General features: G+C 44.7%; 1 protein-coding gene across 1 annotated transcript in view; it reads right to left on the bottom strand.

Moving 5' to 3' along the window:
* LOC109321579 (cytosolic phospholipase A2 epsilon-like) overlaps window positions 1-13,860 on the bottom strand; it is a 74,397-nt gene that overhangs the window by 47,110 nt on the left and 13,427 nt on the right. The window contains exons 4-6 of the mRNA XM_019552323.1: window positions 12,213-12,349; window positions 10,385-10,516; window positions 8,836-8,876 (exon numbers count right to left, since the gene is read on the bottom strand). Coding sequence (XP_019407868.1) covers window positions 8,836-8,876; window positions 10,385-10,516; window positions 12,213-12,349 — 310 coding nt within the window. The remainder of the gene's footprint in view (window positions 1-8,835; window positions 8,877-10,384; window positions 10,517-12,212; window positions 12,350-13,860) is intronic.

Genomic DNA, 13,860 nt, shown 5'->3' with positions numbered 1-13,860 from the left:
GAAGAATTTCTTTACTGTCCGAGCCCCCAAGGTCTGGAACAGTCTGCCATCGGAGGTGGTTCAAGCACCTACATTGAACACCTTCAAGAGTAAACTGGATGCTTATCTTGCTGGGATCCTATGACCCCAGCTGACTTCATGCCCTTTAGGCAGTGGGCTGGACTCGATGATCTCCCGAGGTCCCTTCCAGCCCTGATGTCTATGAAATCTATGAAGCTTATAGTGTCCATTTTATGGGAAATTTCTACATCTCCAACTTTGTTTTAGTTTCATCTTAGAACAATGGTGCTTGACCCCTGGCCCACAGGCCACATCTGTCCTGTGGTACCATCTCATTCAGTCCACAGGGCTCACCATGGATCCAGAAATTTGGCAGCGGGAGAACATTGGCACCACACCCTCACTACCAAATTTGCAGACCCGTGAAGAGCCTCAGGCTATCTGTGCTGAATCAGGTACTCAATCCCAGCATGGAGGGAAAAGCAGGGGAACACTAGACCACAGGAACCAATCCCAACACACAAGAGGCTGGGAGGGAGCAGCTCCTAGCCCCTAGGGCCCAATCCCAGTGGGAAGAGAAAGTGCCAGGCCCCAGGTCCTATGCCCAGTACTTGGGGCAAGAAGTCAAAGCTGGGTCCAGAGCCCAATCCTGGTGCATGGGGCTTAATCTGGCCCATAGACTGGCCCCACACAACTCATCTGACTCATGGGACCAAAAGGTTATGCAACACTAACACAAATTAAAACAATTTTTTTTCTCTTAATTTTTCATGAAAGAAAAACTCCAAACAATAAAATAAAATAAAATAAAATTGTGCCTGCTTATGACAAGGAAGCTGCTCTGAGAGTATATTCTTCTGGTGTTTCTCAAGACCTCAGTCTCTGGCACACCTTGACAGCAGTCATAGGGGATGCCTCCACAACAGCTTCAGTGTCTCATATCCAGGTCTGGCATGCAAGAGCACAAGTAAGAGAGCATGTGTCGCTGGCAACAGCAGGAATGCAGTGTATGCATACCCTCAAGGTTTTTCTGCATAGAGACACTACAGCACAGTAAGCATGAATGCAAATTTACAGAATACTTGCTACTCTATGCTAACTCTTATGTATTAAGTGTAAAATGAACACACTTCATAAAGTGTTTCCCCTATGTGGACACTCTTTACACATATGAAGTATAAAATGGCTTATCCTATATTCAAGGTAAAGCAAATTATCTTGTTAAAGGTGCCATTGGTGATTACCAAGAGTGTCCTCACAGGGAACTAGGGCAGAGCAGCTAGTGAATTCACACAAAAGTTAACTGTGTACTAATTTCTCTGTATAGACATATCTGAAGTTACAATGATATAAAACCTATGTGTAATCAGAACTATGCTAAAGGCCTTGGCTTTTCTATCATGTGTGTCTCATTTCTTGAAATTCCAGTGTTTTGTGAAAATGTAATGGAATCACAGAAAGACTCTTTTTTTTTAAGCAATAACCAAGGAACTTTATTGGAATACAGAAAACAGTATTAGTCCCCAAACTATTTTGTCTGTCCTCTTCCTTCAGTTTAAAGCTTCTATCCAAACCCTTCCCCATTCCCATGTCCTGACTGACTTCCTGCTACAGTTATGAAGAAACAACACACACAAGTCTCACACCTATCTCAGGATTAAAATGGCGCAGTATGTTGGGCAGGTTTTCTCTGTGGTATCAGACAAATATCTAGCAACAACACACCTGATTAGAAGAAACTAAAGACTTTTATTTACTAAAATCCACAAAAGGTTATGTTTTTTGCATTCTTGTAATAACATTTCACAGAACTTATTTGTACACATATTTACAGTCATTACTATTCCATATTTTAAAAAAAGAGATGCTCTTTCATAATTCCAGAAAAAGGGAGAGGGCTGGGTGACATGAAAGGGTTTTTGGGTTGGTCCCTCATTCTTCTAGGAACTTCAGATACATCTTCTCAGCTCTGGACATCTGAAAGAAAGATAGAAGCACAAAAATTATCAACAGAGCTAGCAGCTCCGTGGGTTCCCTATGACCAAAGCAACATCTTTAGAAATTCACAGTACCATTTGATTTTCCAGGATCTGTCCCTTCTTGCCCTTTCATATCAGGGCCTGGACTACATTAAAAGCCAGGGGGCAGCGGGATATTGAGTGAGCGAAGCCACCTGGTCAAGCGGGATCCTCCCTCACCAACATTTCCCAGGGGTATAGTCTGTCGCTGGATCCTACCCATGGAAATAAGAGAGAGAAAAGAAAGGTTACTACTGATTAAGTGTAGCAGAGAGGCATATATCACAAAGTGAATAATCTTCTGCTTACCTCCTCAGCCACTGCCATTGGGGCAGCAGGGATTGCCCACCTGCAGGAACGGGCAGTACGCCAGGAAGCAGTCGAGCCTCCTGCCACCTCTTCCAGCGTTCTACAGGAAGACTTGTTCATAACTACCTGGGCTGCTCAGAGCCAAAGCTTCTATCTCTGGGACCATAGTAATAGTACTGTCTGTAACATGTAGAGTTCCCCAATGAGAACTATATCTTTATAATAGTGCACACCATGACTCAAGAGCAGGAGAGAGAGGGTTTTCACCAAGCAGTTGCAAAAACAAAAAGGAGTTTTTTCTTTTAACTAAAAAAGATGGCCATAAGGACAGCATGGCATTTAATCCATGCACTCAGTTCATGTGCTATAATGCATTCAATCCATGTGCCATAACGAAATCGGAAAGATATTGCTGCAACAGGAAAATATTTTAAATTAATCTAAAGGACATAACTTCCTTCCCTCCTGTCAAACTTAAGGTAAATCATGAGAGCAGCAAAGATAAGTGTTAGGAAAACAGGGTATTGAAGGCCAAGTCCCTTTCTGGACCTGGGATAAGTAAGTTAATTATTGTAAAACACTGGGAGAAAGTAGCAAAATCAATACAAATAAGTTTTCCAAATTCCAACCAACAAGGCCTTGACTTAAGTTGGGGAATCATCAATAAGCACATCAAGCAATTTCCTTACACCAATAATGATTAAATTGCAAGGCAAGCTTCCATATTCATCTACCAAAATGCAGTGTGTACATTATTCCTGGTTGTATTATGCCATGTCTTCAAAAATGATGCCTCATTGCTAGAGGTAACCTTGCTTAGCATTTCTCCTGGAGTTTCTCCTTTTTAATGTTCTTCATAAACTTTGCTACTGCTCTTACAGTCTAATAGCATCATTGCAGAAGACTCATTTATTAATGTTACAGCTTTCAAATTAATCCCTGTCCCCAAAATCATAAAATGTTGTCCATCCACATGATATAACCTCCTGGCTATTCTTCAAATGCCCTCTCCAACAGAAAACGCTCCCAGGTTTCTCCTTGGTATGGCCTAGCCAAGCAAAACATCTGTAGAAAGCAAAAATGTCTCCTAGTCTTAACCTTAATGCAGTTTCTGGGAGTCTTGACTTGGGACTGGTCCAGACAAATTTCATGTTATATACTTTCCCCCGCTTCTCCTGATTGGGGTTCTGCTCCCTTACAGTTTTGTGGTGGGGAGACTGGTGGCCAGCTCCCCTGCTCCAACTGCCCAGGTTCTTCAGACTCCAAACAGACCTCTTATTTGTCCACCAATTACTGACACTGATTGGACTCATTTGACCCCAGTTAGGACCCTTGCAGGCAAAATCTATCAGATTTGCTTCTGGAACACCAAGTCCATTGTTTTCTCTACTCAAATTGTCTGTGCTGATAGCCACCAGGTTGAGGACCCACAGCCAATGAACTACAACTCTTAGATAGGCTTCCCATGGGACTGGTTTTACCCCAATCTGAAGTCTGTATCACTCAGAGGTTAATTGCAGCCTTTTCACTTCCATAGGCAAACCAATCTGTTCACCACTCAAGGCCACACTGGATGACTGGCCACCTGGCACATTTAGCCACATATTAAATGTGCAAAGTGTTAAAGCTCAAACTTTGGTTTCGGTTAGGCCAACCAAGGGACATGTCAATCCAAACAGCATTCTCACCTCCCAGGACCTCTTCTGCTGTTATAAAAACTGCTTATGCTCTTGGTGATTTCCTGTCACCCCCATTCCACAGCAAACCATGCCTCCTATTGTGTTTTGTTGGGTTGTCAGGAGCTATAATAGAAAATTCTGGACTTGCTCCATTTTCCTTCTTCTTGTTGTCTTAGTCAAGTATAGAATACCTTCCACCCTCCCTTCAAAACAGTGGGCTCCTCTTTTTTTTTTTTTTTCCTTCAACAATCCCTAATTTCCCTTTCTTCCCTGTAGGGCTGTGTAAAACAGCACCATTTGGTTTCAACTTGCATTTCACTGTTTTGAAGGGATAATATTTCATTTTGCTGTTTTGAAGCACTGTTTTGTTTTGTTTCATTGAAACTGTTTCACTGTTTTGACACTGTTTTGATGCTGTTTCGACATTTCACCCATAGACTATAATGGGGAATCACAAAAATGCCTGTAACTTTGTCAATTTATGCCTAATTCAGATGAAAATTGCAGGGATGATAGACCCTTCTGAGGGCATGAAGCATGTCAAGTTTCAAGGAGGTAGGTACAGGATTTTTTGTGAAACTGTACCTCAAACTCTTCAAAGCACAATTAGCATCACTTGCCAGCAGCAGCAACCTGCTGTCATCCCGCACACAGATCCAGGGGCCCACTTCCCCTGGGAGGAGTCTGGCACAGCCTCACAACCCTCCCAGGGGGTGTGGGCCCCTGGATGTGTGTGCAGGATGACAGCACACTGCCGCTGCTAGCTGGGGCCAGCACCAGCACTGGCTTCCTCCCAGCACTTGCCATGGGCTGAACTGAGCAGACTCAGGTGCTGGCTCTGGCCCCAGCTGGCAGCAGCAGCGTGCTGTCATCCACATGCTCCACATCCAGTGAGCGCGGAGCTTCTAAAAAAAAAAAGCCCTGCACTCACTGGCTCCGACAGCAGCAACTGGGGCCTTGGAGGACTTGTTACAGAGCCCACCCCCCACCCTCCGCAGCATGGAGTGGTGTGGGGGGTAGCAGGGATCACCCCCCACACACCTGGGACCTGTGCAGCAGCTGCACCATCACATGGGTGCAGCATGGCTCAGCAGGGCGCCATGCAGTGTCCCGGAGCTGGGGTGAATCCACCTGTCAGCCGGAGCTTCCAATTTGATTCCCCAGCTCTCTGATCATTCCCCCAGCTCCTCCCAGGGGGTGCAACCCCTGGATCTGCACATAGGGTTTCATCAGGCTGCTGCCGCCATCTCGGGAAATAGCCCAGAACTGCCTCCATCCCTAGCTGGCAGCAGCAGCCTGTTGTCATCCTGCATCATCCGGGGGCCCACATACCCCAAGAAGAGATAGGGAAAACACTGGGGAAGCTGGGGAATCAAACTAGAAACTGGGGGAATGTTCAGGGAACTGAACATTCCCCCAGTCCCTGGTTCAAGTCCCCAGCTCCCTGTTTGATTCCCAACTCCCAGTTTAATTCCCCAGCCCCTGGTTTAATTGCCCAGCTCTCTGACCATTCTCCAGGTCTTCCTGGGGGGCACAGGCCCCCAGATCTGTGCACTGGGTTTCAGCAGGCTGCCACTGTAGGCTAGGACTAGCAGCAGCACTGCAGTCTTCCCAGTGCTAGGCACGGGCTGTACCAAGTGGCTGCTGCTAGCCCCAACCTGCAGCAGCGGCCTGCTGAAACCCCATGTGCAGATCAGGGGCCCTCACCTCCCAGGAAGAGCTGGGGAAGTGATCAGAGAGCTGGGTAATCGAACTGGGATCTAGATGTCAATATCAGAGCAGTCCCTCCTCCTTCTCCTTAGTTTCTGTTTCACTGCAAGGAAGCTTGGCTTTGGACTTGAAACATTTTCAAACTTTCGAAACATTTCAAGTGCCCTCATTTCATTTCAAAGCTGTTTTGAAGCCGTTCGTTTCATTTTGATTTTGCTGTTTCAAGGTCAAAACAGCTTCAAAACAAACCACCCATCAAAAGGTCACACAGCACTAATAATTATGTTACTCCATTCTTTACCACGTCACAATGTCAGCTCTGCTGAAACACCTCAGTCCTAGTTAAAGACAGTCATATCAGCACCCCTGTTTCAGATTCCTCACCTACAGGGATCTGAAACTTTTCCAACACTCTTTCAATCTGAAAATATGACACCAGGGGACTAAATTATTAGTGTAAATGCTTAAAAGTATAACTGCCGCACAAATTCATAAAGAATAGTCCATACCCATTAGACAACAATCAGGAGTCCTTGTCATCTTCCACATATCATGGGAGCAAAGTTCCTAGTTTTCTTACTAGTACCTTGTAGCCCAGGCTGTCCATCTTCTGAGCCCAAGCCCAGAGCAGGACACAGATCTGGAAAGTGTAACCCAAGCCCTCCATCCTCATCCTGCATGTAACCCAGCTCCTCCCAGTGATGTGTGTAACACCCAACCCCCCTTCCAGCTGCAGATGGCACAATAGCAATCCACCTGCAACACACAGCACAGGCACCCTGGCCCTCTTGCTGTGCTGCCCTGCACCCAGGAACAGAAGCAGAGCAGGAACCAGAAGCCAGAGGAGGGAGAAGGAGCCTAAAAAACCCAACCACCACCACCTCAAGGGCAATGGGTGGAGTGGCAGCCCATGGACTGCATATTAACCCCTTGAAGGCCACAGCCCTGCTCTAGCCACACCCAACCCCTCCTCAGCTTCTTTCAGAAAGCTGGTCCATATAGTTAACATCTATGCTCTGTCTCTGGTCTCCAGATATGCCAGGGAGCTAGCTATGGTGATGCAGCATATGGCTCCATCTTTCTACCCCATTGCCCACTGTTATTCTAAGATTCTTTTTATGGGGAATCTCTAATCCATTCCCCAAGCTGGCACTGATAGTGAATTAGGTAGGTCTGCCATATCACTCTGTGAGTATCCAGGTGAAATAACAGATTCTCAATAGGGTTGTCAAACAGTTAAAAAATATGATCATGATTAGTTGCACAATTTAAAAAGTTAGTTGCAATTAATCGTGATTTAAATGGCACAACTAAAGACTCAAAATTATGCAAAATTGCGCAGGCACTTCGCATGGTTGGGGGGGTACGTGTGGGGTATGTGTGGAAATTTGTGAAGGTGTGGGGTGCTGTGGGTGTGGGGGAGGGTTTGAAGCCCAAGAAGGGGGGTTCCGCATGTCCTGGCAGGATGTGGGGTACTGTGGATCAGGAGTAAGGGGCAACAGCAGGGCTGGGGAAGCTGTGGCTTGAGAGTGAGGGGAAGATACACACAGACACATGCCACCCAGCAGGTAAGACTGTGGAGAGGAACAGTCATGGAGGGAGAAAAGGGGCAGGGAGTGCATATCGAGTTGAGCAGGACCAGGGCCAGAGTTTGGAATGAATGGGGCTCTGGGGCCAGGGCGGGTCATGGGATAGAGCCCTGGGTGGCTTGTTCAGGAGCAGTGGGGGCACAGCTCCCGCTGCTACACACACCCCCAGGGGAGGCACAGGGGGCATGTGCCCCTGGATTTATGCACAGGGCATAAGTGGGCTGTGGGCTCAGGGCTCTGCTCCCTGTTGCTACTGCCCTGGGAGTTGTGCAATGCCATGCTGTGCCTCCCACCTCTGGGTGGGCAGGGAACATGCAGCATAGCCAGAGCATGGCTCCCAGGGCAAAAGCAGCAGGACACAGAGAGCCCCAGCTCTCAGCCCACATCCCACCTCTACCCAATGCACAAATCTGGGGGACACATCCCCCTGTGCCTCCCCTGTAGGTACAGGCAGCAGCAGGAGCTGCACCCCGCCACACACACACACACACCCATGGATGAGCTGCCCACAGCTCCATCCCACGACCTGCTCCAGCCCCAGGGCCCCATTCACACCTACCTCTACCCCATTCCCTCCCTCACTATGGGAGGTTCAATCTGCAACCCCCCCATTCCCCTTCCCTCCCCTATGTCGCTTCACCCCACAGACTTACCTGCTGGGTGCTGCGCCACATGCTGCTGGGCTGCATTTCTGGCCATGCACGGACTGTGGCTGCTTGTCTGTGCCTATGCACACCCCTCTCTTCTGCTGCAGCAGCCCAGAGCCTGTGCCCAGGCTGCCCTGCAGTCCTCTGTGCTGCCACTGCTGCCCCACTGGGCAGCCCAGAGGCAGTGGTGACAGTGATGGAACAGAGCCCAGGAGCAGGCTCCAAAACTGTGTATGCAATTAATGTGTTAAAAAAAATTATGTGAACACTGATTAATGCGTTAATTGCACCTGTTAACTGCGATTAATTGACAACCCTAATTCTTGGTTTCCTAATAAGCCTTCTTATGCCAGTTTAAGGTTAACTAACACAGTTAATCTGTCACAGTTTCAATGGAGAAGTCATTAGAGCAGGGGTTTTCAACTGCCTGGACATTTTTAGTAAGCGTACCCCCAGCGGCCGGGGGGCAGGGCCCACGGCCAGGCATGGAGCTGGGGTACACTTACTAAAAAAGGAGCAGCAGCAGCATGGAGTGGTGGGACACAGCAGTGCTGGGTGATGGGAAACTTTCCCCCTTCCCCTGCTCCCCACCACATCTGGCAACCTGCAGAGGGGCACCACTACCCTCAGCTGCCCCCAGCCCTGCTCCTGGGAGGTAGCGGTGCTTCATCCCTGCCTGCCCTCACATATTCCCTAAGGCCCTCCCAAGTACCACCAGGGGTACACAAACCTGACTGACAACCCCTGCATTACAGTATAAGTAAGGAATTCTAGTGGGTTTGTACAATGCCTTAGGAGGGAATGTTCTTACATTGCTGCTGTAGATTGATTAATCTCCAAAATATTTTTATACTGATTGTAGGATACCTATGGTTTGACTCACGTGTTCTGCAAGGTGAACTCCACCTCCAGTTCCTCATGTGACTGAAAAGAAAAAAAATGGCATAAGACATTGGACAGATCTATTTCCTGACCATAAATCAAACAGAGAAATGCTTTAAAAAGTACCCAGAGGAAATTGTGCCTAATTAAGAGGTTGAATTCCTAACCCGAGTTGCTAATTGTGACCGACTATGAAGGGATTTTTTTGTTATAATGCTGGTTTAAATGTGTTCATGTTGAAATAATGAAGCATGCCTCAGTTTCCTTGACTAGCATGTAAACAGGACAAGAAGTAGTTAACTGTGTTTGGAACCAGAGCTGCAGAGATTTGCCTGAATGGGGGTATTAGGGGTAGTGGGCCACCAAGCAACAAAAACACTATTAGCCTAGGCTGACAGTGGAGTGGACTCTGAACAAACATCTGAAGAAACTCCCTTCTGTTTCTGGAGTCAAGGAAGGCCTTGAAAGGAGGAGAGTACACTTGAGAGAAGGTCCTGGAAAAGGGAGGTATCCAGAGCTGTAGCAGTCCCAGGTGCCCACTTTGAGGGTGGGGGGGAGCGGGTGTCTGGGGAAAGGCATAAAAATAGCAGCTTCTACCACTGGCAGCACAGAGCTGCCCTCTTACATCTCTGGCCCAGAGATAAGGGGAAGAGAGAGATGGCAAGATGAGAGCAATCAGAGATTAGGAAGGGAAAAACTGGGGCTGTTTTTCTCAGCACACACAGCTTGGGCTTTGAGGCTGAATTTCTATTTATTGTATTGCTATTACCTAATAGTAGCTGTTTTGTTTAAAGAACAGCTGACTATTTTGCTGCTTTGGGTGCCCCCGTTCATTCAAAAAGGTTCATTAAAAAAGCTAAACGAAAATGTAGCTCGCGGAGTGGGCCAGGGACCAAAAGATCTTGGAGTCCAGGGAGCTGGAGTTTCACCCACTTGAGTAGCTACACTTGGGCTGTCTTTAGAAGCTGGCTTCAGGCACACTAGAAAACATTATACAAGGCTGGGGATCCCAAGTAAGTGTTTGCCTAGGGAATCTGTGACGCTTATTATCTACATTTATTTGCCATTACTTCTTCAAGTATCCACAACTGGGATTTAGCTATCCTGTTTAGGCTGCCCGTGGTTGAAAAGTGAACTCCTAGTGCAAAAGCACTGATTTTTAAATCAGTGAAATCCAAACTGATCGAGAAACCAGGCAAGTAAACTGATAGGAATACTCTAAAAGAGCTTATTGATTATGACAGTCTCCATCAGTTTTAGTTTTGGCAAACCAGCGGAGAGGTTTTCAAAGAACAAGTATGACCAAGTGTGTCAACCCATCTACAATTTCAACTGGCCAAGAGTGCTGACATTTTAATCAAGCTCTTCATTACAAATATGGCAGAATGAAAATTCAACAGGGTTTTTCATTAACCATCTGAAGAATGTTGTTGTCTCAGTAGAAGGCAATCCTATACATAGGAAAAAGCAACAAAATAAAAGTACAAGGAACTGTTTAGGAGGAAAATCCAAACAAGAGTTTCTGTCTTCTCTCTAAATGTATTGCTCACCTCTGGATTGAGTTGGAAGGTCACACGAGCAGTAGGTCCAACATTGAGTTTGCTTATGTCAAAGAGAACTGTACAGAGTTCATCATCTTTGGTGACTGTATCCTCATCACAGACTTTGAGCTCCAACATATTCTAGAAATAAAAGCAATGGATTTAATAAACACCGTATTTTGTACTTCAAAGTGTCTATGAAGGAGGAAATCTTTAAGATTAAGTACGTTTAGTATGTGCATGTAAGGAAAGGAAGTAATGGGAGGAACAAGGATATAGGAGAGAAAGAAGGGTGAATAATTAGCTTACCTATGCTGCACTGAAGAAATGCACTCTAATACAGGTTTTTACCTAGACATGATCAAGGGCATGATTCTAGGCCCAAGAAAGTCCTGGTTTACTTCACTGTGGAATCAAAATTATCTACTCCGTTTATAAGCATCAAAATCTTATACCAAGCCCTGAGTGACATCTCCAGGATCCAACAACAAATGGAGTTCTGGAGACTATAACCACTGCAGCATTTACAAAAGGAGAAAATGCCTCATATTACTGGACTTTTGACAACCTCACGCATTACAGATCAAAATCAACCCTCTGAACTATACTTAAAAGAGGCAGGCAATCAGTGTGACACAGGAACCAAAACAGTCCACAAAACTGCCATATGTTTAGGGACTCAACCTTTACCAAAAAAAGGAGAAAAATTAATCAGAATGTTGGTGGAAGAATATTTTTTGACTAAAAATATGGAGGTTAACTAAGAATTCTGATGAAAAAAATCTATTTGGTTAGGAAAGGGAGATTTGGAAGATATTCCATTAAGATAATAAGGGACTTAATTATTGTTGTCATAGGCAACTGGTGGGGGGGCACATGCCCCCCCCCGACAGGACTGTCCCCACTGCCAATGCCACTTGCAGCTTCTGCAGGTGTTTGCCAGCCCCATCCCTGCTGCTGACACCAACACCAGCTTCTGCAGGTGCTTGCCAGCCTTGTCCCAACGCCGATGCCGACGCCAGCTTCTGTGGGTGCCCTCCCAGATTCAAGAGGTACCAATCACCCATGACTGTTGCTACATAGAAGGCACTGAGATACTATGAAGATGAGTGGAATTAGAAATGTGCTAGCTATAATTATTTGCTGTATTTGCTCAGTGTCTTGAGAAAAGGATTTGAACACATTATTTTGTTGCATCTTCCACCAACAATACATGGACAGATATTTAATATTCGGAGATTACAGAAGGTAAAGCTACATGGCAACTACATGCACTTACTGATATGTGGTTTATATTTTAATCTCTCTCTCTTCATGTGAGTGTGTGCACACACACATAGAAATACATACTAGAGGGGTAGAATATAATGGAACGTGTTGTTATGAGTTCAGAACAATTGCAATGTGCATGAATTGAGAGCCATACGTGATTTATGCAAGTTATCCCAAACAAATGATGTTAAAACCCTTCTAACACACCGCACAATCATGAATTTTGCATGCAACAGTACATCAAATATGTCTTAGTGTAATTTACAGTTTTAAAAAGAATAATGAGATAATCATTCATATCTTGTAAGTGCAAGTGCCCTAGCTGACAGAAGTCAACAATCAGATATATAGTGCACCAAGGAAGACATAGAAATTACCTAAAACAGTATGTCTCTGTCTAAAGTGTCTCAGTTTTGAAATATGCTATCTTGGAACTTTTTAGTTTCTTGGATACCTTGGATACCTTGTAGTGTGAAAACAAAATTAATTCAGGCTTAGTTAAGATTTGACCTATCAGCACAACTTCAGGTTCTTTTCATAAATGAGATGCTCTCATTTATGTTACCTTGACACGACGGTCAATCCTGTAGCAGAAGGCTTCATTCCAGACTGGGTTTTTGCAATTCTTTATGGTTTTGGTCCGGATCTTCTCAGGTGAGGCAGTTGGCAGCCACAGAGTCACATAGCAATCAGATTCACTTACTATACAAAAAAGGATAAATCGTAAGTAATAGTTTATCCAGCAGTCAGTATTGATGAAAGAATTAATGCAGAAGTCATTTAAACTGAGTGAAGATAGAATATGGTAGCTGTTTTTACCCACTTCTTTTCAAAGGGATACATGCAGCCCAGGAGGCGAAAAAGTAGGTAGTTTAATAAAATACTCACTAAAAGAAGAAACAGCTTTGACACACATCTTCCACCCCATTTCCACTTCTATATGATACAACATATTTTTTAAACAAGTGTTAGAACAATAAAAAAGTTGTACACAACATATACACATCTATATGTACATAAAGAGATATCTATACCTATACCAGTGAATCTCAAGTTGTTTAGGCTCAAGGCACACCTTCTTAAACTCAAGGCACCACTAGGGAAACACCAGCTCTATGTTTTCACTCATTTTGTGACTACAGAAAAATAACGTAGCAATTTTTGTGTTGCAAAGCACTCAGACTACAACTGGACAGAATGGTTTTAACGCTGTGGATTCCTATCTGAAAACTCTGGGTTTGTCTTGTAAATTGTGTTGACACATCTAACAGTGTTAATATTGTGTGGCACCCCAACACACCCTTAAAAGGATTTCAAGGCACCCTGGTTGAAAAATTACTGATCTATATCTATATCCTTATAGACATAGCTACACACACACACACACGTCTAAACCAGTATGTTGGGCATATTAGAACTGTGCTATACTGACATACCCCCTCAAACAAAACCACAGAAACAAGGAAACAAAATGTTATGGCACATAAATGTACATTCAAACTACTTTTCTACCCAGAGGCACATAGCTCAGCACTACAGACACCTCTCTAAAGCACAGTACTACATCACAACCTTAAGTCTGCCCTATAGGGATGCTAGACTTGTACTACTCTTCCTTAAGTTCAGAATGAGTGCTGACTGAAAAAAAATCATTAAAGTTGTTTTTATTTAAAAACACCTTTTAAAACCAAACTTTCAACAGTAAAGTATTTATAAGAACAGTTTTCATAACTCAAAATATGTCAATTTTCAAGCAAAATCAAACAATAAGAACTTGCGACAGCAAATAAAAATGTTTTATCCTCATCAAAAAATGTTTTTGGAAACAAAATCCTTTTCTTTACCACTCAAACAAGGGGTTTCCATTCCATTGTCTTTTCTGAACAGGTCTGGAAGACCTGACATTTGGGAAAAAGTAATTCCTCCCAACTCATATTCTGAGAGAATCCTGCAAGATATCTTCAGGGAATCAAAATCATGGGTTAGTGATTAACCCTTCCCTGGAGAGGTCAGATGCGCAAGATTCTCATTCACAGGGTTATCTATTAGTCACTTTTCCCTCTTCCACCTTCATAGATTTCACAGATTTCATAGACATCAGGGCTGGAAGGGACCTCGGGAGATCATTGAGTCCAGCCCCCTGCCCAAAGGGCAGGAAGTCAGCTGGGGTCATAGGATCCCAGAAAGGTAAGCATCCAATTTACTCTTGAAGG

Source organism: Crocodylus porosus, unplaced genomic scaffold (assembly GCF_001723895.1).
Source record: "Crocodylus porosus isolate Cpor-Errol unplaced genomic scaffold, CroPor_comp1, whole genome shotgun sequence".
Classification (NCBI taxonomy): Eukaryota; Metazoa; Chordata; order Crocodylia; family Crocodylidae; genus Crocodylus; species Crocodylus porosus.
This window is presented reverse-complemented; position numbering and strand designations above follow the sequence as displayed.